Below are 24594 nucleotides of genomic sequence, written 5' to 3'. Positions count from 1 at the left end.
GTGTACCGCTGCCCCTCAAAGGGTTAATGTAGTAATATATGTCACATTTTCAAACTTTCAACTTACGAGAATCCAAGACCAAGGTGCTAGCTAAGGGTTAAGATTCGTGAATATGACGATGCCTCTCACGAAAAGTAGCAGGCTTCGATTAGTGCAATAAAGACTTTCTGAAGATAAGTACGGTGTGGGGTGGGGTGGTCGAAATGACTTTAATACGTCATTTCAGTACATATTTTACAGTTCACGGTCAAATAATGATAAAACGTCGCAAAGTAGAAATATATAAAAAAAAACCAACCAACTACATGTAGGAGAAGGTGGGATCACTTGAGCCCCACAGTTCCTGTAGGATTGTAAGCGAGAAGGGAAGCTTCACTGACAAGTGCGTACGAAGGAAGAGAATCCTGAGGGGGAAAGAGTCTGACAGAGTGAGAACGGGGTATGTGAAGAGCGCCTGCGCTATTGCCGACGGACAAGCCAGTCAGTCGGGTCTTCATCTCCGAGCCGCAAACACCTCGGAAGGCACCAGTGACTATCGCTTCCGGATGCTCTTCTGAAAGCCTTGCGAAAGTTTACCCTAATCAACGTGTATCCTGTGCCAACCCTGGACGTAGTCTTAGAGATCAAATTTCCGTTGTGACTAAGTATAAACGCGAGGAGAGTGGTAACAAATACAGTTGATGGATTTTCGCAAAGTTTTTCGGTAGCGGTTCTTTTGAACTTTCAAATAGTCGTCCTCTGGTATTGACATCCGATTTTCGGTAGATCGACTCAGTTTGTCAGGCTGATTGTTGATGAACCCTGCCGAGAGGTTGACGGTAAATTTTTAACTATGAAAACTTTGATAAACAATGATGGGGTGAACTTGGTAGAGTACAAATTGCTTTTTACAAATTGCCTGTGATCAGGCGGTGAATATTAGAAGGACAAGTAGAAAAGCTACGACAACGATTGATCGAATTGATTACTCAGTTTTAAAAGTTTAACGTCTCTTAGTGTTCCGTACTTACTTTGGTTTAAACTGCTTTCACAAAACCCGAGCAGTTTTACGTTCGGAACAAACTTGAGTGAAGAATAATTACCCTAGTCGCAAAACTGCCCACTAACTGACGTTCACGTTGAAGTAGGTACCGGGATTCGTTGGCGAAAGCTTCATTCATTGAAGGTAGTAAAAACGGCGTGAAGTGCGCGATGCATGTACCACAACACTTCATGCGAAAGTGTTTTCGTTGTTGGAACGTGCAAGTTTGAGTTGCTCGTTAATGACTGCGGCAATTACATCTGTGAGGTTCTCAAAGCGCAGATGACACTGTTAGCTTCCAGTGACCTTCCAAGTATTCAACAGAAGTGAGGCTGCGTTTTCTTACTCTAGTTTTTTAATTACGTGCTCAGTTTTTTCAAACGGTGCCACGTCTCTTCTCACTTCACCAAGGATGGTGTAAAGTGACTTCATAACGATGCAGTGAATCACGTGATTCATCACAGTGCCTTGAAGCCGACACTGCGTCAAAAAATTTTCGTCAAATTTCGGGTGATCAAGATTGACAAAACGCCTCTCAAGCGGGTCTGGAGGGATCAAGGATCTATCGTTTGGTTCGTCGTGGTTATTAACGCTGCTCCAAGTTTCCGCGTGGTGAAGTTTTCCTGGTGATCGTGATGGTATGAGGACAGTGACGGTCAGAAGTTGCGGGCCCAGCGAGGTCGAGGATGAAGATGGTTGTGGGTGTGATGGTGCTGGGTCAGCTACTGACAAGGCTGCTACTAGCAGCTCATGTTGGAGATCGTCTTGCTGCCGCCCGCAGGATATTGAGAGACGTTCCCCTTATAGATGGGTGAGTCAAGTTCCCTCAGGTGCGAGCTGCTCCGGAAACCGCATTTCGGATAATGAGGAGTCGGACAAATGGTTGTCAGGCACTTCGGTACTCGAAGTAGCGCGCGTAACAACGTCACGTGATATCTAGAAATGTTGGTGAAAAAGAGAAAAAATAAAGATGTCGGAGTTTAATAGGAAAGAGTTGCTTCGAGGCCAGAGAGTGTGAATTACGCTATTAATCTTTCACGCACCGTTGCCGAGGGATGATTGATCGATCGTTGGATCATTCTGTTTTACTTTTCTCTTCGCAAAAGTGGAAAATCGTTTCCTAAGATATTTGCCACGGAAATTAAGAAATTATTCGACTGCATGAGGATCCTTTTGTGATCTTTCTTGCACTTCCACGGTGATTCCGCCTAGAGATATGACTGTACCATAAATATAAAACGTATTTTCCTACGACGGCATCACAGTGAAATCCAGAGTTGGTACTTGTATTAACTTAAATTCAATTGACTAACAAAAGCTTCTCAGTTTTATTATTTCTCGTTTATATTATTATACGTGCTTCATTCAAATCTTTTCACTCCAAGGGTTTCCGTAACGCATGGATAATCACATAGGTATGAAATTCTGAAAGTTACACGGAGTTTGTTGATGCGATGTAAAGTCAACAGTCAGATATTTTCACCAACGAAAACTTCCGAGCTCCGTTTGGTGAAGTAAATTATTTTGCCGGGTGTATGCAAACATGGAATTTAATTCGATATATTTTTAGGAATTTTATATAGGTACACGGTTTTGTTCAAGGCTCGTAGTTATAATTTTAAATTGTTAATTACGCGCTTAAAAAAAATCTAAGCATCAATAAATCGGCATATTTGAGCTCGACGGTTCTGAAAGGTAAATATTTTACACATTAACCCCCGTATACAGACGGGGTGAATTTTGAAAGCGTAAACGCAAAAGAACCCTGAAAAAGTGGCCTGCAAATATTGAACACTCATTTACATATTTTAATCCACCAATTTTTTTTTTTTTTTTTTTTTCTATCATTCTCGCCAACTTTAAATAAATTTTTCAGTGCCCAGAGGAGAAAGAAATGGAAACAGCGTAGCGTGTGTTCACAGTTTATATCGTTGAAGAATCTTTGAATCTAATTTGCAGTTCGCACGTATCGAAATACATTTTACTGGCAAAAAAACTTGTCGCAACTTTACTTTATCTAAATTGTCGAAAACTTATGCCTTTGAACCGGAACCGAAACGAAAAATTACTGACTTCTCATCACAATTAATTCTCATTATGTAGTGAAATGCGTCAATACTGAAGGTTATAAACCTTTACCTAATAAATTTCTGTGCTATTCACTATAGTAACGTAGGCGTACTTTCCAAGCGGAAACCATGCTGTTGTATAATTCTGAAATTAGCATAACGATACTACATTTCGACAGCCTGTCATCAATGTTGATTATGAAATTTAAATTCGGGCGTAGAACAATACACGCCTCCATTTCTCGGCATATCATTACCCGATAAACTGGAAACACGTGAAAACAGTGAGTTCAATGGATTTATATTTTACGTCTGAACGATGATATGAATTTACATTTTACGCCAATAATTATTACGACGATCTCGAAGTTTCGTACACTTCACTGACAAATCAACTGGTTACTACGTTGTTGGAGAAAAATTTCTCGAAATCAATCTACTCGTTATTGCAATTACGTTCGATAAAAGTACTTCTAAAAAATCGTAACGACAAATTATAGTTTGTAAATTTGCAATAAATTTAAATCGATATTTTTTTATATTACATTATTTGTATAATATATGTAGCTTTGTTTATTTATTTTATTTTTTTTGCCTATTCCAATATGTGACCTTAGAATTTACATTTCTTCTTGAACCATTGAACGTGTAAATTCTAAACCATCTGAATGTCATTTGCATGCTCGGAAGAAAGCCAATAATATCGTTCGAAAATTGGACGGGAGACAAGCGTCGACAGGAATGTTTTGTGAGATCCAAGCGATGGCTTGTTAGGGGGGGTAATCGTCCATATTTCTTAAAGATCTTTTGGTCCTCTCCCAAGTGGAGGCAGTTATTGAGGGACAATGCATAGCACGAGTGGCGTATGCCTGCGCGTAATAAAATCGACGTTTTTTTTTTTATCATTACGTTGGCATCCGTTGGGTGAATTTACGATAAACTAGAGCATTAAAAAGGGAGGCGCAGTTCTTCACTTTGCAAATAACAGAGAAGTTCAAAAATCTTTAGATCTGAGATATAACGAATCCCATAAAAACCTCTGCAGACATTCCTGAACAAACAATTTGCTCACAGTATTGATTTAGAAAAAAAATTCGACACCAAAATATCTTCAATTATCATTTTAACCAGTAAACGTTTATGCATTGATGAATGGTGGTAAGGAGTTCAGCGACCATTGATTTCAAACCATGTAACTTAATCCTTACGTTACACACTTGAACCCAGATGAAAAATCATTGCATCAAAAAGGAGGTATTGATTCAAATAACTTGAAAACATTTTGAAATACTATTTAACTATGATATTTCAAGGCAAATTAGTTGTCGTTAACGAAATAAAATTTTGAATATGGATAAATAATTGACAAACCAACAAAATACCGGAAAATGGATTATTCTACTCAAAAAATTATAACTCACTGAATTTTCATGATTATGAGCTGAAAATTGTTTGAGTAACTCTCAAGACACAGATAATTGAAAAAAGAAATACGTGGATATTTTTTGAAAAATAAAAAAAAAAACAATTTTCTTTTCAAAGATTTCTAGAAACAGATTTTAGAAATTACTATGCAGGGAGGGATTTTACTAACTCAAGTTTTTATGCGATAAGAAACATTACACAAAAGCATGAAAAATGATGCTCATCTATGCATTCCTCTCAGATTTGTATCATACGTTGAATGTTTTTTTCCTAGAAAAATCTTGAAGCAAATTTTGCGAACGATCCACGAAAGATTCTGGCGCGTCTTTCATTTGCAAATGGAATATCTAGTTCTCGTCTGGTATCATATATCATTCTGAGTGAGCCTGAAATCGAATAATTCACAGACCCAGGTTGTAAGCAATTTATCATACTATAGTTAAGCCGGTTTCAAAGTTGTACTATTCGTGTAGACATTTGCACCTGCGTATAAGAGTGTGAATAACACTTCCAGCTTGATGAACACCTTCACAGTTTTACAACTGCACAAGGCGACGGCTCGCTCGTCACATTTAGAGTTTCTAGTCTCCGTCAACTATCACCGAGTCGTTAGCTAATTTGTTAAACTTTCAAACATGCAGTAGGTACTATATATGGTAAATACCCTGCAGTCCATGCGGCTTGCGTGCATCGTAACTACATGATTAATGATTTCTATTCAGCCGAAAGTTCACAAAGAAGATTAAACGTTGACTCTCTGTGTAATTCAATTCCGTTTAGCATTCACACGACACCAGCTGTGCATAGTCCAGTGAAAATAGGTCTGAATTAAAAATGTTTTCAACCCTCAAAAAATCTGATATAATTTTGGGCTGCATATCCAATGTTTCAAGAAAACATGAAAATTTGGTGTTTTTTTACTGTTTTTTCAAAAACTGCTATTAACAGATGAAAAATGAGTCAACCTTCGTGTAGAGCGGAAAATTATACATCGAATTATGTTCTTATAAGCCAGAAACAAAGTCGGATTAACAAATAAAGAAATTATTCCACCAATATTCCCTGGAAACTGTCGATAAGTAGGATTTCTTTTGAAAGAGAATAACCGACTGTTGGTACAGTACGAGTCCGTCACACTTCCCCATATCTACTTGCAACAATTGTTTCCAAGAATATGCCGGAGCTTGTGGATGATTCCTTGTTCCGTTACCAATGTGATTTGAATCGCTAACTCACTCCCTTGATACTTGGGGAGTGAGATTCTATATTCGGCGGAAGCCCCTTGCGAATTCATATCGTGGAGAGAAAGAAGTTCGAACTTCCCTTTGGGGAGAAAAGATGGATCGTAAGCATACCGATGTTTGCGAGTACCCTAAGTTAAGTAAATTGGATAAGCATAATTACGATGTATTTTATATACAATGAGTCCGTCCATTGAAAGTCTTACGCTTCCTTCAGCGGATTTGCTTTCATTTTCTGTAAATTTATCACCATTGAAGTAGAGGTTCGACGAGTTTTCAATCAAGTTTAGGTAGATCGCAGTTAGCCACTTTGAAAAAGTAGAAGAAACAAGATGTTTTATCCGCCAATTGAGCTGAAAAATTCATTGATCGCTTCCGGTGCGAGAAAAGCTATTTAAACTCTACGTTATCAATCAGTATTACCAGAAGTAAGCGAAATTTAGAACTAATTTGCAAATTGATCAAGCATTCAAATAATTGTACATCCAAGTCTTGACGAGATATTGTTGAGAAACACTGGAAAAACCGAAAATTTATGGGCAAGTCTGGATGAAAACAAACATGCTGAACGAGAATTAAATACCAAACCGCAGATTTCCTAATCACGTCTATCGGTAGGAGAGAGAATTGAAAAATCAATCCAACTACGCGGTAGATCTGTTGTCTATTCATGCAAAAGTGTAGAGTGTAGCTCTAGATCCCACGTGTTCTCTCAATGGTGGCATGCGATTGCTTTGTGAAATGTCCAGAAACTGCATGTCATGTATCAACGCAATTTCTTCAATGTAATTAGTCTTATTTTAATATATACATTCTTTTACGGTTGGGACTTTCACGGAAGGTAAAATTCCTTCGTCTTTCATCACCAAAAAGTCTGTTATCGTCAAGACCTCAAACCAACAACAGTTCACTTGAAATCCTCAAGCCAAAAACAAGTACCTAACAATTTCCAGTATCAATCAAATATCTAAACCTAACTATCTCAACTAAAATCTCAACCGATATGAAAAAAGCGTAACTTATTCAGAGTCCGCACGAAAGAAAGAGTTAATAGTTAAAAGTTAATAATTGACTAAAAGTAGGTAATATAATGTTTTGCTGATACGAATAAAAGTGGTTCCAATCGATCATCCCAATTACAACACCAATTTTGAGTCTGGGTTTAGACGCCAAAATTTAGATTTTTTCTATTTGTAGTTAAATCACTTTCATTCTAAATTTTAATAGCGTAACCGAAGCTTGTTCAATTATTACTAACAATAAATATTTAAAAAAATAGGCAATTTTTCTTAAAATCCAAAATATCGTTCTGGTTTCTACAAAAGCAAACTTTATGTAACAAAGTAATATTTTCTTTCATTAGTTGAGTATAAGAAATCAAAAACTTAAGACTTAAAATTCGTTAAATTAACTTAAAACCAGACTCAAAATTCGTGTTGATCGGTGATTATTTATAAACCTAAAAAAGACAAAAGCAGACTTTATAACTAATAACTGAATATTTCGGTGCTTATTCGAAGTATAACATAAAAATTTACTTATTAAATCATAAAGTCAATAAAAAACATTTCGTTTTTTAACTTCTGTTATCGTTCTGCTCACTTCTTTGGCTGATGAAATGGCATTTCTTTCCCCACATTTGATCACGATATTCGGTGAATTAAACAAATTCTTTCTCAACAACCTGACAGGACAGGTGATGTATCGAACACTAAAAATGTTGATAAACATGAAAACATTGTACGAATTTCACGAGGGTAGAAAAATAGTGAGCTGCTATGAAACGGCGTGCTAAATTTCATTTATTTTGCGATGTATATGCATGTATCAACACGCGGAACCACAAGCGCTTGTTACGCGTCGACGTTCAGCCCGAGCACGTGTGTCAATATTTTTTACCCTCGTGAATTGGGTACTCCGGGTTATTTCTTCTTTGCTTAATGTTGTTGTTTATGTTTGTTTCAAACATTGAGAGTACTGTGTAGTATAGTTGATTTTGTTCTTCACTGTAATGCAGGTTCAAAACTGAGGAACAAGATTTATCTCACCAAGAAGAAGTAGATCAATCTTATAATATCCTGTTCTTACGCCTCTTTTATTGGAATACGTATAGCGACACGCAATCTTCGTATTAGTTTGGTGCTTCAATCGGGTCGTTAAGAAACATCGTTTTTCATTCCGCTTTGTAAATAGATCTACAAGAGTAAAGCAGAACCTTTGAAATAAAAATACTTTTGCATGAGATAAATTCTTTCTACGTATAGAAAAATAAATCAAGTTACACTGCGAAAAAAATTTCAATTTTCAACTTTTCATAGCGATCTAGTTGTGATATGAGTCCGAAAATTATTTCTCTTCGCTTGTATAATTTTTAACCAGAGAGATTGATCCGTTGTTGGCGCAAAAAAATGCGTCCTAAGATAAAACAAGTATTGATTGTTCAGGTGATTTCCCAGATCCATGATTATGGTTTTAAGCATACGAAGAACACGTTGGAAATAAGGAAAAAAACTATACGAAACACACAAAAAAATTGTAAACAAGTATGAAGGATTAATTAATTATAAAGTCAACCGTTCATGGAGAAACATCACGTCATGGGTATACTTGGATCGGGGTTGAAGTTCAAAATTTGAAAAGGCGAGAGCGCCTAATTCAGAATTTTTTGGTAGCGAAGCTTGAAGTAAATAAATCAAACTTTTGCGAAAGAACAAACAATCCAATGGTCGAAAACTTGACGGTTCAAGGTTCCGAGATCCAAGATTCCAAAAAGTGAAGTTCCGATAAAATGAAATTTCGAAGTATACTCAACGAGTCGGTGTAAAAATCAGAAAAATCGATAATCAGAATGACCAGGGTTCCAAACATAAAAATATCAAAAATCCAAAACAAAGAAAGATCAAAGTGGTAAAATTTCACGTACCCAGAAATCCCCAAAAATGCAAATCTTCTTTCACTCAGATTTCTGAAAGATTTAAAAATTTTGAGCGATGCCAGTTTTCAGACCATTCAAAACTTTGATATTTCATCAAACTTGATTTCTTTACTTCAAGTTTCACCAGCAAAAAATTCGTTATTTGACATTCTCAGAGGATTTCCTATTACTCGCCTCATTGATCGTGTCAATACGTTCTTAATCAGCGTGGAAATCTCCTCAGTACGTCTCTCACATATCAGAGTGTGTACAGGTCTACCTACGGCCATCTATTATGGGATGGAGCAAGGGTTCATCCCTGGTTGAAGAAGGGGTCGGGTATGATTACGTACAGATTGGTATCGCAGGATAGCACTATTGTCGGCACTGGTGTTATACACCATTGCCACAGAGCTATTGTCGTGTGCAATCTCTTATTATTTCGGACTTCCCAAGGCATGAAGACGCCAGTGAGTGGGTCGAGCTTTGTTCGTCGAAGGAAATCTGACAATGAGTAAACTGTTGGCAAAAATAGAGTCCATACTCGTAGAGTGCTATCGGGGGATGAAAGCTCTTCGATTATTCCATTGTTGTTTCATTCCACTTAATGACTCACATGATGTATAAGTTACCAAACCCACGGACAAGAGAAATGTTTTAACTCGATGTATTGACAGATGTTGAGTTGCTGAGCGACAGGGTATGACAGGTTTTCGTCCAACAATAAGCCAGACAGAACTGCGTCAGAGGGGAAAATAGAAAGTACGAGATGTGGCTGCCATAAAACAGCCAGGAACATAAAAATGGAAATGAAACTGTTCCGCACCGTACAATAATTATATTCTTCGCACCGTTTTATGCTTCGAAAGATAAAACCGCGCATATATACGTATAATCATGCTTGTCTCCGTTGGAAATGAAAGATGTAAGTAAACGAAGAAAGGTATGGGGCATTCCGTGTCAACTTGACGAATGATTTTCCTCTCAACGTCGGGTTTCCAACCATTTGAAACTTTTGTTTCTCTACTTTAACTTTTGCCACCAAAAAATTGGAAATTTCAATTTTATGAGTATAATAATTACTATAATTGCATCAACTACTAATTATTGTGTAAAAAGATGCACGTACGTACATATTTACATGCAGTTATCACCTGTGTACTGTACTATATTATATCTACCTTCTGCCTCACAAACTGCGAGCACTTCCTCGCTGCGCTGCACGTGAGTAACTTTATATCCTGATTTATACAAACTCGCGGTTCACCCTAACGATTTGTGGACGGAAACGGGAAACCCTCACATGCTGGGGTGAGGCGAGAGCTCGACATGGTTCAGTGGACGATAGGGAACCACCCCTATACGATACTCGCGTTTTAAGGCGTGGAAAAACAATCCAGTAGTAATATTCCAGTAACTTCCAGAACTGTCGTTCCCCATAAGTCTTCGGGTTTTGGTCATAGATACACCATCTTGAAATCTGGAACCTCGCGGAATCATAATTCAGATTTTGTGTAAAGCGTTTCTGAACCATCTGTCGAGACACGTTTGCCAATATCTTACTCAAGTTTCTTGATTTGAAGTTGAATTTTACTTTTTATGATTGTATTTTTTACTTCTCTTATTGGTCCGATTCTTCGCCACCATAAGTTTTTCTATTGTTTAAAGTGTAAGTAACCTGTTAGTTCATAATTTCCAACCTTAGGCTGGCGCCTAATTAACCGAACTGATATTTTCAGCAGGAATATCAAATCGATAGAACATTGATGATCCGTTTCTGACTAACTACTGCCATTGCCGAATGAATCGTCAGATCGTAAGTGGCTGTTTATCAGGACAATATGTCAGCGAAGCATTGAATGATATCAAGAACAGATCGATGGTGACTTTATACCCATGACAGTTAATCGAAACAGACTCATAATACAAAAAGGTTGGCCTCAGAGTAGCATTCACGATTTACGAGCATCAATTCATTATATGCACTATTGAACTAGTATTCGGTCTATGAATGAGAACCATAATTCGACTGTACTCATCATTCGACCAATCCATACCTCACTAATGACTTTAGGCCCAATTTAAATGGTACGAACGTCAATTGATACTGCATCAAAAATTGAACCCATCTTGGTCTCAAAAGTGGCTTTGAATTGCTGTAGTAATGAATTCATGAGCAACATTTGAATTGAAAAATTTTCGTACCAGACTCCTACTTGGATCAGAACTGACGCATCAGTTGCGGGTATTGAGGTTATGTTTATGTTAAGAATTTTTTGCGTATAAAAATTTAAATTTTATTGAACAACCATTATATATGTTCGAAAGTATGAAGTTTTATTTATATTGTGTGAAAATTTGGTCAAGAATTTCAGACGGTAAAAAATTACCATCGTTTCCCTGGAACGTGTTTTTTTTTTATGGCGTTTGCGGTACCTGAGTGCCTCCAGAATTTTTTATCCTAAAAAAGATGTCATAAAGTAATGAGATAAAACTAGAACTTGTCGAGCCGGAATTCAAAAATTCAATTTTTTCGGATCATGACAGTCTCTGGAATAAAACAAGAGATCTTTCGCCTCCAAATTTTTCAGAACTTACAATGAAAAAGAAAACTGTCAGGTATCGAGAAAATGGCCCAATATATAAATAGATTATTGTGTGAAAAATAACCGTCGTGGAGATATTTCTGGTCCTGATTTTGAAAACACAGTTTCGAAAAAAACGCGTCTATAGTTTTGAGTTCAATTTACACTGGCCATGAAATAACTGATTTATTTTAAACTTACATGAAATTGACGATTTCTGGACTACATGACGAATCTTCCTGTGACGTCAACGTTTCCATTAGATCTTTTCTTTTGCTGTGTCAACCTTATTTTACCTCTTTTGATGCCCTCATTGTCGATTTTTTTTACCCATCTAGGTATATGTAACCAGTTAAAAAAAAATTGAAAAAAGGTAACAAGTGAACTAAAAAAATTCTCTAAATTTTCACCTGAGATTCTTAGAGTTCCAAGGAAGCGTTGAAAGTTGGAAGATGATGGATTCTGAGTTGAGTTTTAGGGTACGTTGCTTCGTAAATTCCGTTTGAATTTGTCTTTGGTAATTGTTAACAATCGAGTTACCGAGCAAGATGCTGATATTTGAACATCCTCAGCTGTACGTGAGTATTCAAAATCTGTACGCGTTTTGCCTCGTTATCACAACATTGTTAGCAATCCCCCGAGATTCGAATAATCATAAGTATCAACAGTCGTTCATAAACTGTAAAAAATGAATAAAACAGACTGTTATCGAGGGCATTCATTGTCGAGGTGATTCAATAGATTCAATGGTGGATGATTGACTATTCTTTCGATATTCGAACGCTCGATGCATACTTCAAGTGGGGATCCGAAATGGAAAACTTTGAAGGTATGAGATTGAAAAAGAAATACAACAATATCGACAACCTCAGGGGAACCATCAGACACCTTCAGTGCATGCAATTCTAAAATTGCAAACTCCAGAATATTTGGAAAGCGTGGAATGATATTTGCAAGCATTGAAGACAGCATCTAAGATAAACTCAAGATATATAAATTGAAGTGAAAAATATGATGCAAATTTTTTAACAATATTGAAGTCAGTATTTTGATAGCTGAATTTTCAATTCAAACAACAGACGCAACTTTTTGCACTGTTGGAAGAAAAACGAAAGATAACCTAAAAATTTTCAATAAATATCCCAACTCGTTGCTGGCTGTGTAGTTAAACTATTTTCATGCTCGCGAAATCGCGTCAAGTGATTCAGTTATTTTTCTCGATTTCGCTCGACTGACTACGGTTTACGATCTTGGCGGGACGAGATCTGCGGTGAAACCCTGATCGTTGAAGCGAATATATTCAGGTATACCTGTGTATGTATAAATCTGCATGAATTACCTCGTCTCTATATTTGTATATCTACGTATTTTCTCTTGTTGCCTTTGCAAATTTGAATCAGCAGGGTTGAGGTTGAGTGATACGTAGTGACGTTCTGTAAAATGTCGGTAAAAATTTAACGAATGAAGAAAACTGATTTCTTATTGTAATCAAGTTCGTGGCACAAGCCTTGAAAGAATCTCAACATCAATATATAGATTAGGGTGGCGCAAAAAAACCGACTATTTTTTTTTTTTTTTTGAGTCTCGTGTGACAAAATGTTAGTTTTTGATGTTCTAAGAGCCCACTCCAAAGGACAGTTCAAAAAAATCAAATTTTAAGAGGTCGCTCCACATTTTTTAAAACGTCAGAAATCGTCAAAAATCGATTTTTTTTTTTATTAATTTTTTTTCTCGTTACGGTATCATTTTATAGACAAAAAAAAAATAAGTTTCCGAAAGTTTCAGTTCAAAATTTGAATTTTGAAAGGTCGCTCATAATTATTTTTCAATTTTTTGGTGCATTTCTTTAGATCTTTTCGAGCGACCTTTTAATATTCATATTAAAATTTCATAAATTTTTTTTCCTTAATTTAGAAAAAAAGAATCGATAACAATACAACACGACATGAATTAAAAATCAAACAAAATACTGAAAATATGATTTTTTTAATTTAATTTTTTTGACGATTTTTGACATTTTTTAAATTTGGAGCGACCTCTTAAAATTTTTTTTTGAGCTGTCCTTTAGAGTGGCCTCTTAAAACATCAAAAACTAACACTTTGTCACACGAGACTCAAAAAAAAAAATTGTCGGTTTTTTTGCGCCACCCTAATATATATATATATATACATCAAAATGTATATTAAAAAACAATTTCAATTCAATGGGTATTCAAGAAATCCAAGTATATGATGTATATTTGGATATCAATTAAATATATGTAGGGTTGGCCTTAATTCGTATTCGTAACATTTTGTGACGTAATTTACTCCAAACCTGTTTTAAATGCTTCCAAAATAATGGAACTGAAATTTCAATCCTTCTGCATTAAACAAAAAGTAGTATCATACCAAAGATCGAATTTTCCCCCACAATGGATTGATTCTGAAGTTAAAAATAAACTGTATCGTTACCATTGCAGAAAAACAATGAGTGTAAAAGGATTGGTTATAAATTTTAGAATTTGAACTTGAATTCTTGTTTCGATGATAGAAAATTGAATTTCATTAGAAAACGAATTCAAAGTCTGTTTGTTAAAATATTGAATAGAAATTTATTTATTGAGAGATGGAGTAAAAGTAAACCTTGTAAAATATGGAAAAAAAAAAAAAAAAAAGTGTGTAAATCTAGGAAAGATTCAAGATTACTGAATAGTCGATAAATACAATTGATTAGCTGAGCACGTCGGAAAACATCTGATTTTCACAGCAAGCAAAAAAAAAAACAGTTTTTCACAGACTAATTATTTTCAACCTAAGAATCAACCCTGAATTCAGGGAAATCCAAATAAACATGAAGAGCGTAATTACTCGTGGTGTCGAAGGAAACTATTTACACTTATAACAAATTGGGTACAAGTTAGCCGTAGATGTGTGTGGAAAAGATTTCCTTTCACGTTTCAGCAGTACATCACACGGTTAGAACAACCAACCAAGCGTTGGGGATGAAAGCATTTCGTACATTTCTTTTTTCATAAATATATTTAATTACGGGTGGTGACCGGCGCGGCTGGGATCAACCAGAGGGTCAAAACAAGGCAAGTGTTGCAAAATTAACCGGGAAAAATCCGGGAAACGGTCAGTAGCGCATAAAACGAGATCCCACGGCAACCTTTGACCTTTGTTTACTAATCGCACTTCTACCCCTCCCCCTAATCAGAGGTCGAGTGGGTGCTGTTTTGCATTCGGGGAACAAATTACTGTGGAAAAATAATTGCCGAGTTATAATATCTATATGTATAATTGATGGATCTGGGTCACCAACCGCTGGTGACCGCGGAAATGTTTTTCAGTATTTTTGCATTTTATTACCGCACTAAGGAAAACCTCGCAGAAAATGTGCGGTAATAAACGGTGATCACTCGTTGTAAGTTATTGTGTAATATCATGTTTTTCAAATATGTTTTTTATAAGCAAGGGCTTGATTACTACGATTAGAAGTGATTACAAACATCACAAGGATTACTAAAAGACTGCTAGGGTTACACAAAGATTACACAAATTACAAGGATTACAAACATTCCAGTGGCAGAAAAATTACAAGGGTTAAAAATAGACTGGAAACGAGAAGTTACACGAGGATTACACAGATTATAAGGATCTCAAATATCAAGGATTGGAGAGTAAAAAATTACGAATACATAGAGATCGTAAGGATTATAAACGATTACAAGGGATTACAAGAGATTACATGACGTATGTAGACCAGATTATCAGAGTGATTAACTCCTTGGATATATGTGTGCGGTATTCATGGCGAATATCTATTCATAGATATGTGACAAAATGTGTTAGAACTTTTAGCAACTTTGTTAAGAACAATTGACAGAAATTTCTGGTCTCGAAATTTTCACTAGATTTGGATTTTTTGAACGAATGTTTTTGAATAGAAACACTTTCTATTACGAGACACGAGGATTTTTTTCGCAAGTTATCCATCAAAATTCGTATAAAGATCAATTAATCTCTTCCGTAAAATATATCTTACATGTTTACATAACGATGCGATTAATAATAATCTATATTAAGTGAATAAAACTTGTTACGACTCATGAAGAAAAAACATGAAAACAAGAGACGCTCAGATTGAAAAAATTTATCTCCTTCAGTCATTCCTAAATTGGAAAAGAGTGATTTTTTCGTTCTATCTTTCGTCAAGATAACATTACTAATTTCAACCTCGTCTCAACTTACGGGCAAAGTGGAATGTGTAATATAAAATAGACATAAAATACACAAAACACATCATCTTGTTAGAGCTGCTTCGGATACTGCAACATTTAATCGTCGTTTAGCTTATTGTTGTGGATTCAGCTTAATTCATTGCCTTCCGCATCGTTTTTTCAGTTAAAGATCTTCTATTATTATTTCATCTTGCCCACGTGCCCATTGCTAATAATAATTTCAACGCTTCAACAGTACGTTCAACTTTTTGTTTCGTATATCAATTCATACAATATATCCTTAGGAGATACTTAATGTAAAAAATTATAACATTACAAAATCCAATGTTTTTGTAAAAATCTCATGCAAAAATACAAAACGTCTGAACACTTCGCTGGTTCACGTCAGCTCGACTAAAGTCCGTTCGTAAATAAAAGATGTTAGTGTGGCTATATTTGCACAGCGACTCGAGATCCGTGTCACGTGGTTCCGGCTTACAGGTAGTTTCCATATTGCTCACTCTTTCCCTAATAGAAAGATGTTGATTTGAGCAAAAAAAATTGTCCATAATAAAGAGATCCGTGTTTAAGCGATTAATTAAATACTAAATAAGTGTACTCTGATTTCACTTCAAAACTTGGCGTCAGGATCAAGTTCAAATTCATGGTCATGGTCAAGACCACCTTCAGAAGTCTGACATTTTTTATAACTCAAATTTTCGATGCCAACCTGATCTTCGAAGTCATTTTATTATTTTAATAATCCTCATTTCTCGTCACTGATTAGAGATCCAAATCCAAATCTAGATGTTTTCAAAAGATGGCAGTCATCCAGAACCACGTGGAACATCTACGTCCAGTGGACGTACCATGGACATTCATTATGGATATGCAATATCTCTATTGGACATCCATTTTATCCGGAATTAAGTACAATAGAGATCTGACAGAGATCCAAATATGTTCTTGTTACACATCTAGTAGAACTCTACTAGATGTCTATACCAAACTCCATTAGAGATCTAATGGATTTTGTGGATAAGAAATTCGGGCCTCCAATGGACATCCTTTCTATCCATTATTCATGTGTACCTTGATCCTACCCACACGGAACATTTACCTCTTATGGATGTAGCATGAAAAATATTCAAAACTATCATGTGCACATTTTGTTCTGCCCCAGACAAAATGTTCAAGAATTCAGAGTAAGCGGAAAAGCTGTATTGCTGCGGGTTTAGTATAATTTGGATCTCTTTTGTGGCGAGATAGGAGAGCGAACATTCCTTGTCTGGTGGTTGTACATACACAGAACCTCGACTTATGTGCGTAGATATTCATAGACTTCCAATAGATATCCATCAACGGTCTTAATCTGACCGTAGATGTTATGGATTTCTGTAGATGATAAAGATTGTGACATGTATGTAGCGACACCTGCTAGCAGAGCACAATATTTGAAAGAAAGTTACCATCAAAGAAAGTCAAAACAAATAGATACAACGAGAGTCATATTGACCAGGTCAGGAAATTAGATCCTGAACCTCGCTCTCTCGCCGAGTAGTCGTCCAACCGATCAGTCGCTCTATTTGAACTCTCTTCATGGCGATGTGTCACTCAAATTTCGATAGCCAAGATACATGTGAAAATTCACGAAAAGCATAATCTACGAACTGCATTAAGTTCTCACGTGAACCAATCTTCTACTTAATCGTCGAAACATGTGGGCAAGGATGAAATAACCAAAGGAAAATTCAAATTATTGTGGAGCACATGGCCATAGACTGATCATCTATCTCTGGGAATTGCAACTTTCGTCAGATGTCACCGTTTGTACTTCGAATCGACGTCTTAAGTTAAGTAAACCATTGTAAAACCTTAATTTATAAGTTACTGTTTATAAATAATTTGAAAATCTCTGTTAATTTAGCTTCTTTCTTCTATTATAACTTCGAGTCACTCAGCAGAGTTTTCTTTTCCATATAACGTAGAGTCACAATGTAAACAATTCAGGCATTATCCAGATAATTTCAACTCGCTTCACGGCGTGCTTGCTTTTCATTTTCTTTTTTTTTTTTAATGTGTATGTGTGAATGTGTGAATGCGTGTGAATTTAAGTAAAATAAGAAATAACCAATGTTAACTTGCCTCACCATCTTCGAGCTTCAGCTCAAATAACTTATATAATTATATGGGCCAGTAATATGTCATGCAAGTTGTTTCATTTCTTTTGATATTCCTCTTGATTAACCTATAATTTCAAAATATTCCTGTCTTGATGCTTTAAATTTAACGAAGCCTCGTGGCAACGTAACGAAACCGTTACAAGATCCACCATGGATATGGATCTTTTGTGGAGCTGTGAATGACCAATGAATGGCCAAGTTCTCTTCCAACCTAATGTGTTCTTAACGTGTTTGCACCTATTGCCTGATATCTCATCACGTCACTTGTTTCCACGCACATGTAACTCTCAGCGATATTGAACGTATGTACAATTAAATGAAACTCAAACCACATCTGACCTTGCTTAATTCAAACACTCAAGTTTCGATACTTGTCGCTGTGAAGATGCATACCATACCAAAGAGCACGAATCTGCTTTGACGAGTATACCTTTCATCGTTTCCCTCACCCTATCTGGTATCTACAACGCTCTTCAAACCCTGTTCGATTTCATGTTTGACTCAAGAGTTCGCGGTCCTCAGTAAAGTCTTCGTCGTTGTGAATACAGGGCAGGAAACCAGTTTTATGTACCGATTGAAGTTTTACTTGACCACTCAGGCGAGAAGAGAGCAGGTGGATACCACCACCTGTCGGTGCACTAATGCATCAAAATGCTTTGAGAAGGTTTATGGAAGGACAATTCGAAGTTTGGAGGAGGTTGGTGAGTCGAGGATCAATATTTATCCACACATTGATGATATACCAAATTCCCGTATTCCTGAACTAGGACTATTTCCCTAAGAATATAAGAAAAAAATATCAAATTTTTGTATTCGGAAAAAAGTTTTGTTACCCTTGTCAGAAAAAAGATCATATCAAGCAAATTTTTTTAGCTACTAATTTATGAATTACATTTCTCTTCGTAAGAGCCAAGTGATTTTGTTGTATAATTTGGTGGGCGTAAGTTATACACGCAAGACACTACATTTTTTGTCGCGGTGCCGAAATATTCGCACTAACGTGTTAAAAATCCTTTCTCGCAAGAGAAGTAAGATGAGCAGTCATTAGGAGGAGTTCCAGGCGTCTTTCTAGTGTAATCAGCAGAACTAAATGGTTTGTGTTCGTGTTTAATACCATCGAAGAAGCCTGTCAATTCACAATGGCCATATTTCTTTGACGATCAGATAAAATACAGACAGAAAACGAAATTGTTTGGTCGGAAACTTTTGATACTTAAAATTCAAAATATTTCTTGCATTACGAATAATATTTTATGCTTTTGTTTCAATAAAATTTTTCTTGTTGTTCAATACAGAATACTAGATGAGCTTTTATAAAACTGTAGCAAATTCTTTACCTCTTTTTTTATCGAATTAATGCTGATGTTTTATAAAATCTTATGTGACTACAGAATTCCAATCCTCTATGAAAATCCAATTTCAAGTCAGATCCTTCCTGCATGCAAAAGCTTAGCCAGTTTTTCCGCGAACAATTTTGTCAAAATGAAACTTTTTCACATTAGTCGTATATCCGATAGACCATTCATTCAAACAGACGTCGAAATCCCATACCTAAGTACTAAAGAAATGTGAGATGCGTTTGTATCGATTGTACTTGGCTTTCAAGAGCAGTGAGTTCTCAATGGTTTATCCGAGGGTGCTGAAACAAATCGAAAATCCAAGGCAGAGAAGAAACAACGATACAAAAGAAAGAATGCGCAGGAGAAAAGAGCGCCGTAAATTTTTATCTCGGTCAGAAACAGGGTTTTGATGTGTGTGAGTCGAAAGGGCGTTGCAAGGCTGAGTTGTTGACTAAAGGTGATACAACTATGTATACATACGTAGCTCGAATGTTAGGTTGGACAAACACGCGTGAAGTCTAAACACTTGGCACATGGGGTCAACAAATAACCCCTATGGGATACTTTTCCAATCAATGAATCGCACTGTCTTAAGCTGAATAGCTCCCGGATAAGAAATCCTTGTTTCTTAATGGTTTGACAATCAAAATACGAAGACGTTGTTACAATCAGAAAATATTTACAAGTGATGGCGTATTAAATCCATTAAGTGAATTCGTATCACTCGTAATAAGGTACTTATAAAGAAGCGTCGTACACCTCGAAAACGCGGGGAAGCAAAACTCCTATACCGCTCAAGCAATCAGAGTGAAACTTGGGCAATTAATGCCTTATTTTGGCGAAAAGTGGAGCGTTTTTTTACTTTTGCAAAATTTGGAAAAAAATTTTACAGATTGGTTACCACACACAGAAATTGGCCAAATTTTCAGTTACACTGAATGGATCGAACTATCCGGTATGATGCCACTCGGCGGTGATGAAACACACATTTTGAGCCCAGTTCCATGAGATTTGATGGTGAAATGACGAAATGGCAGCTCATCTGGTATTCGATTACGAAGTAAACCGAAATCTCATTTTGGCGACATTTGTTACCGACCTTTCATGCCTGCCGGTAATTTTTTACCGACATTACACGAATGCATTACCGTCATGCGCGTAATGTCGCTAACAAATGTCGCTAAAATGAGATTTCGGTGTTCTTCATAATCGAAAACCAGATCAGCTATCATTTCGTCATTTCACCATCAAATCTCATGGAACTGGGCTCAAAATGTGTGTTTCATCACCGCCGAGTGGCATCATACCGGATACGTCAATCGATTCAGTGCAACTGTGAAAATTTGGCCAATTTCTATGAGTGGTAACCAATCTGTAAAATTTTTTTCAAAATTTTGAAAAAGTAAAAAGACTCTCCACTTTTTGCCAAAATAAGGCATTAACTGCCCAAGTTTCACTCTGATCGGTTGAGCGGTATAGGAGTTTTGCTTCCCAGCGTTTTCGAGGTGTACGACGCTTCTTTATAAGCACCTTAAGTCCGGCTCTTCAACTTAGGTACATTTACTGAACACTTCCAAACTCGAGTAGTACATTTATTACATTCGCTGGTTAAAGGTCAGCGACAAAGAAATATGTCATATTAAGAGAAAAGGTAACGGAATAAGTGATATTGGGTGTGATTAATTTCGCAAGGAAAGGCCTGCGAAATGAATTCAGGAACAATGAATATTGCATTATTACATTAATTCATCGACGGTGTCTGAAAGCCTATAAGTGCTTATCACGCTAGTTATAGCCTGCGCAGCTGTTGCACCCTGAAAAGCAGTATTTGGTAATTAAGACGCGAAAGTGCTGCGTTCCAAGCTCTGAGTATGATTAAATTCACTTTGATCCCCCATAAATTTTACCACCGCGTATAGCTATTGAGAAATTGGTCCACTTTTAAGACCGTGAACTGATGAAATCTAAAATACAGATCTTACATTTATCACAAAACAAAATGGATTTCTTATGTATGGAGTATTAGTTGATAGGTGATAGTTGGACCTTCTATTTCAAACCTTCTAAATTTTTCTGTCCATTTCCTTTCACATTTTTCATTCCCTTTTGAGAGAAAATCAAGGACCACTACTAAGATAATACAACTTAGCTCGTGCAAATCTTATAAAACGAACGTGTCTCACAGATTATGGGTAAGAGTTTTAACAACCATTCTATTTCAACTGACAATTAAATCTACCTTGAAACAGAGTTCAAATTACAGACCAGAACTGCGTAATTTATACTCATCATTCCTGCCCGGTAAACAAGAACGTAAACAAGTCCGAGCGTTATATCTGCTTGTGACAGTTACTAGAAACTATGTATACAATCCAGTTGCACAATGTTTGAAAACCCGACGAGAAACTTCGGATGGTAGTCTGTAGTATCTGAAGGAAGAAGGCCATACCAACCGGAGTTGGTCAACCTTGTAGAAGTTGCTATCTGTCCGTCGCACACGAAACACTGGAGTCAAGTGCGCAGTGTGACTGTTGGAAAATGAGCTCAATGCACGATACTGTAGTTACCAGGAACTGGAGTTGCCTGTGACTGTTACTATGTAAATTCTTACCATCAGCTTAAAAATTCTCTGACAGTTGACATGACGTGAAAAGGTTGACGTTGTATTAGGTTCAGGTAGAAAATGTGCCTGGTTATTATGACAACGATCAGCGAAATCATTGTCACGTGAGTACCGTGATAATTAACGCCTAATTTTGAACAATATTAACCATGGGATTTCAATGTAGAGAACTCATACCCATACGTGTATAGAGAACACTTTGTGTAAATCATGTATTCTTATAAGAGAACAATTGTAATTCAATGGTCTCAGGTTACAATTTGGATTCATGAAGTAGGTAATTGCAGGTTTAGGTTACAGTTTTAGGTTACAGGTGTAGGTACACTTAAAATGGCCGTTTGAACAGTAATGAAATAAGCTTCTGTACGGTTCTAACAGTACAGACGTAGTGACTAGAAATTGAAGAACCTGATTGAAAGCCCAATACTGTAGCCTAAAATTCATGAAATATCTTGCAAAGACGCGAGGCACTTTGCAAGAGGAAAATTTAAATTCTCCATGTACAAAGGAATTCGGTATTTTCAAGGCAGCTGTCTTGTGCCGTAAACGAAATTTTCAGATAACAACATTAAAGCTCCACGTAAGCCGCCGCAGAGCTACCACGGAACAATCCTTATACCTGATGTCATGAAGAATTTAAGGGGGGGGGGGGGGGGGGGGGAGAAGACGAAGAAAGAGGAAAGATTTCATCAGCAAAACTGGAATGAAAAGAAGGAAATGTTGGCCGGTTCACTTTTTACCGTGAAACAGATGTTACAGAGGAAATGGAATGACTCTGCACGGAGGAGCTTTCCGAAGGCACTCCACCACCCGTAAGAAGGTTCTCCAGTTAACTGCGCGGCTTCCTCGAGGTAATTTGCCGAATCCAAGGGCACTGAATACGAGATGTAGATATGTATACGCAAACTGTATTCGTGTACCCATAGTTGTAAGGTCTAATTGGTAACTGGCGATAAGGTGCTTCGCACGATATGCATATGAATGGAATATAGTCCGTTCGAAGCCATGTCCGTCCCAAGATGCAAATGTTACGTTAGAGCCTATCACCTTTACAACCATGGAATTAGAGGAGGGACCGACAATAATTACGATGCATTAGGGCGTACGAGTTTGACTCTCCCTGTGTATTATTGTTACAATTAGATCAATATACTAAATCCCTATGCCGCCAGCGAAATTTACACCCTGTTCTATATGCACCGTTATTATAATCGTAATGTACAGAACAGATTTTCCACGGATAGTGATCCAGATAAATAGCGAGATAATTCGTCTACGGTGGTTTGTGGTTCAAACTGACGGATGAGGTCTCATTCAATAATTAGTATGAATTATCTACGCCCTGGTGAGTTTTTATTTCTTTCTTTTATGGTCAGAAATATTACTACGAACATTGGATTTCACTCTACATACCAGATTAATCACATTTTAAGACATTACGGGGTTGATGGAACATCAGGATCGTCGTGAAAGGGTAAACTGCAGGATTTGATTTGTTTCATAACAGCTTTATGGTGTATGTCAGATATTTTCATGAAGTTAAACGAATACTTCTGTTTTTCGTCTCAGTGTTTTGACTCGCTTTTAATTTGTAAATATATTGTAAATATATTGTCATTGAATCAATTTTTTCATATCAGGTTTGGATTCGATATAAAGTTAGGAATATCAAAACGTCAGCAAGGAATTGAAAATATTATAAATGTGTAAAAGAAATGTTTGAAAACTTTTTTTTCTTTCATTTATAACAAAAATTATAACAAATTGTATAACATGTTGAGAAATTTAATGAAAATTTTTGGTTCTTATAATTAGGGTAAACAAAATTTTTACACCAAACTTTACAGGACAGAATTTTTTTGTTCTCAACGTTACACGAAAATGGTTCGATCTGTTTGGACTTTGCACTACTAGCAGCAACGCTTCGACCACGTAAGGTTGGATTGCCGTTATCTGACTTATATTTCACCAAATCAATCTTTGATACAAAAAATCATCTTCGATTTCAATGCCCGATTTTTCTGAAAAAAGTTTTTGACTGATAAATTTTTTATTTTTTTTTATTTTTCGTCACAAAAAAAAAAAACCAGAAATAAGTAGGTCATCCTCGCAAGGGCCATGCCTGGCATGTTGTTCGGTATCTGAAAATCGCTGACCCATTTCCTGTGAAAACCGTAACGCGTTGTTCAGTTGTTACATACGCTTGACGTCCCATTAAAATTAGCTTGGCAGGCAGAAGTTTGGACGACCATGGAAACCACGCGCATATTTGAAAGCCCATAAATACCTACCACACGTAGGAAGCTGCGGACGCCTCTAAAGCTCCGAGAGATGACGCGGCAGCTTTGGTGACTTTGCAAAATTATGGCACAACAAAAAACGTTACAGGATAGAGTAGGGTGAACAGCGTAACTCCATTACAGAGATAGCCTCGCTGTAGGCTGATTAGGCACGGATGACGGTATCCTACGGGATTCAATTTTTTCCTTTCTCTGGAGTCTCAACATCTCGGTTTTGGGTGCCACACTAGGGTGACGCAAAAAAACCGACTATTTTTTTTGTTTTGGTATGACAAAATGTTAGTTTTTGATGTTTTAAGAGCCCACTGCAAAGGACAGCTGAAAAAAATAATTTTAAGAGGACGCTCTACATTTTTTAAAACGTCAGAAATCGTCAAAAATCGATTTTTTTTTTTTTAATTTTTTCTCGTTATGGTATAATTTTATAGACGAAAAAAAAAAATAAGTTTCCGAAAGTTTCAGTTCAAAATTTAAATTTTGAAAGGTCGCTCATAATTTTTTTTTCAATTTTTTGATGCATTTCTTTAGATTTTTTCGAGCCACCTTTTAATATTCATATTAAAATTTCATGCATTTTTTTTCTTCTATTTAGTAAGAAAGAATCGATAACAATACACCACGACATGAATTAAAAATCAAACAAAAAACTGAAAATATAATTTTTTGACGATTTTTGACATTTTTTAAATTT

At 36.4% G+C, this 24594-nt stretch overlaps 1 protein-coding gene across 1 annotated transcript in view; it reads left to right on the top strand.

The window, feature by feature from the left end:
- The first annotated feature begins 1559 nt into the window (after positions 1-1559).
- Positions 1560-24594, top strand: part of LOC124406706 (dipeptidase 1) — a 121490-nt gene continuing 98455 nt past the window's right edge. The window contains exon 1 of the mRNA XM_046882276.1: positions 1560-1832. Coding sequence (XP_046738232.1) covers positions 1708-1832 — 125 coding nt within the window. The 5' untranslated portion in view covers positions 1560-1707. The remainder of the gene's footprint in view (positions 1833-24594) is intronic.

This window comes from Diprion similis, chromosome 1, assembly GCF_021155765.1.
Source record: "Diprion similis isolate iyDipSimi1 chromosome 1, iyDipSimi1.1, whole genome shotgun sequence".
NCBI classification, from domain to species: Eukaryota; Metazoa; Arthropoda; class Insecta; order Hymenoptera; family Diprionidae; genus Diprion; species Diprion similis.
The sequence above is the reverse complement of the archived record's forward strand: the minus strand, read 5'-3'. Positions and strand labels throughout refer to the sequence as shown.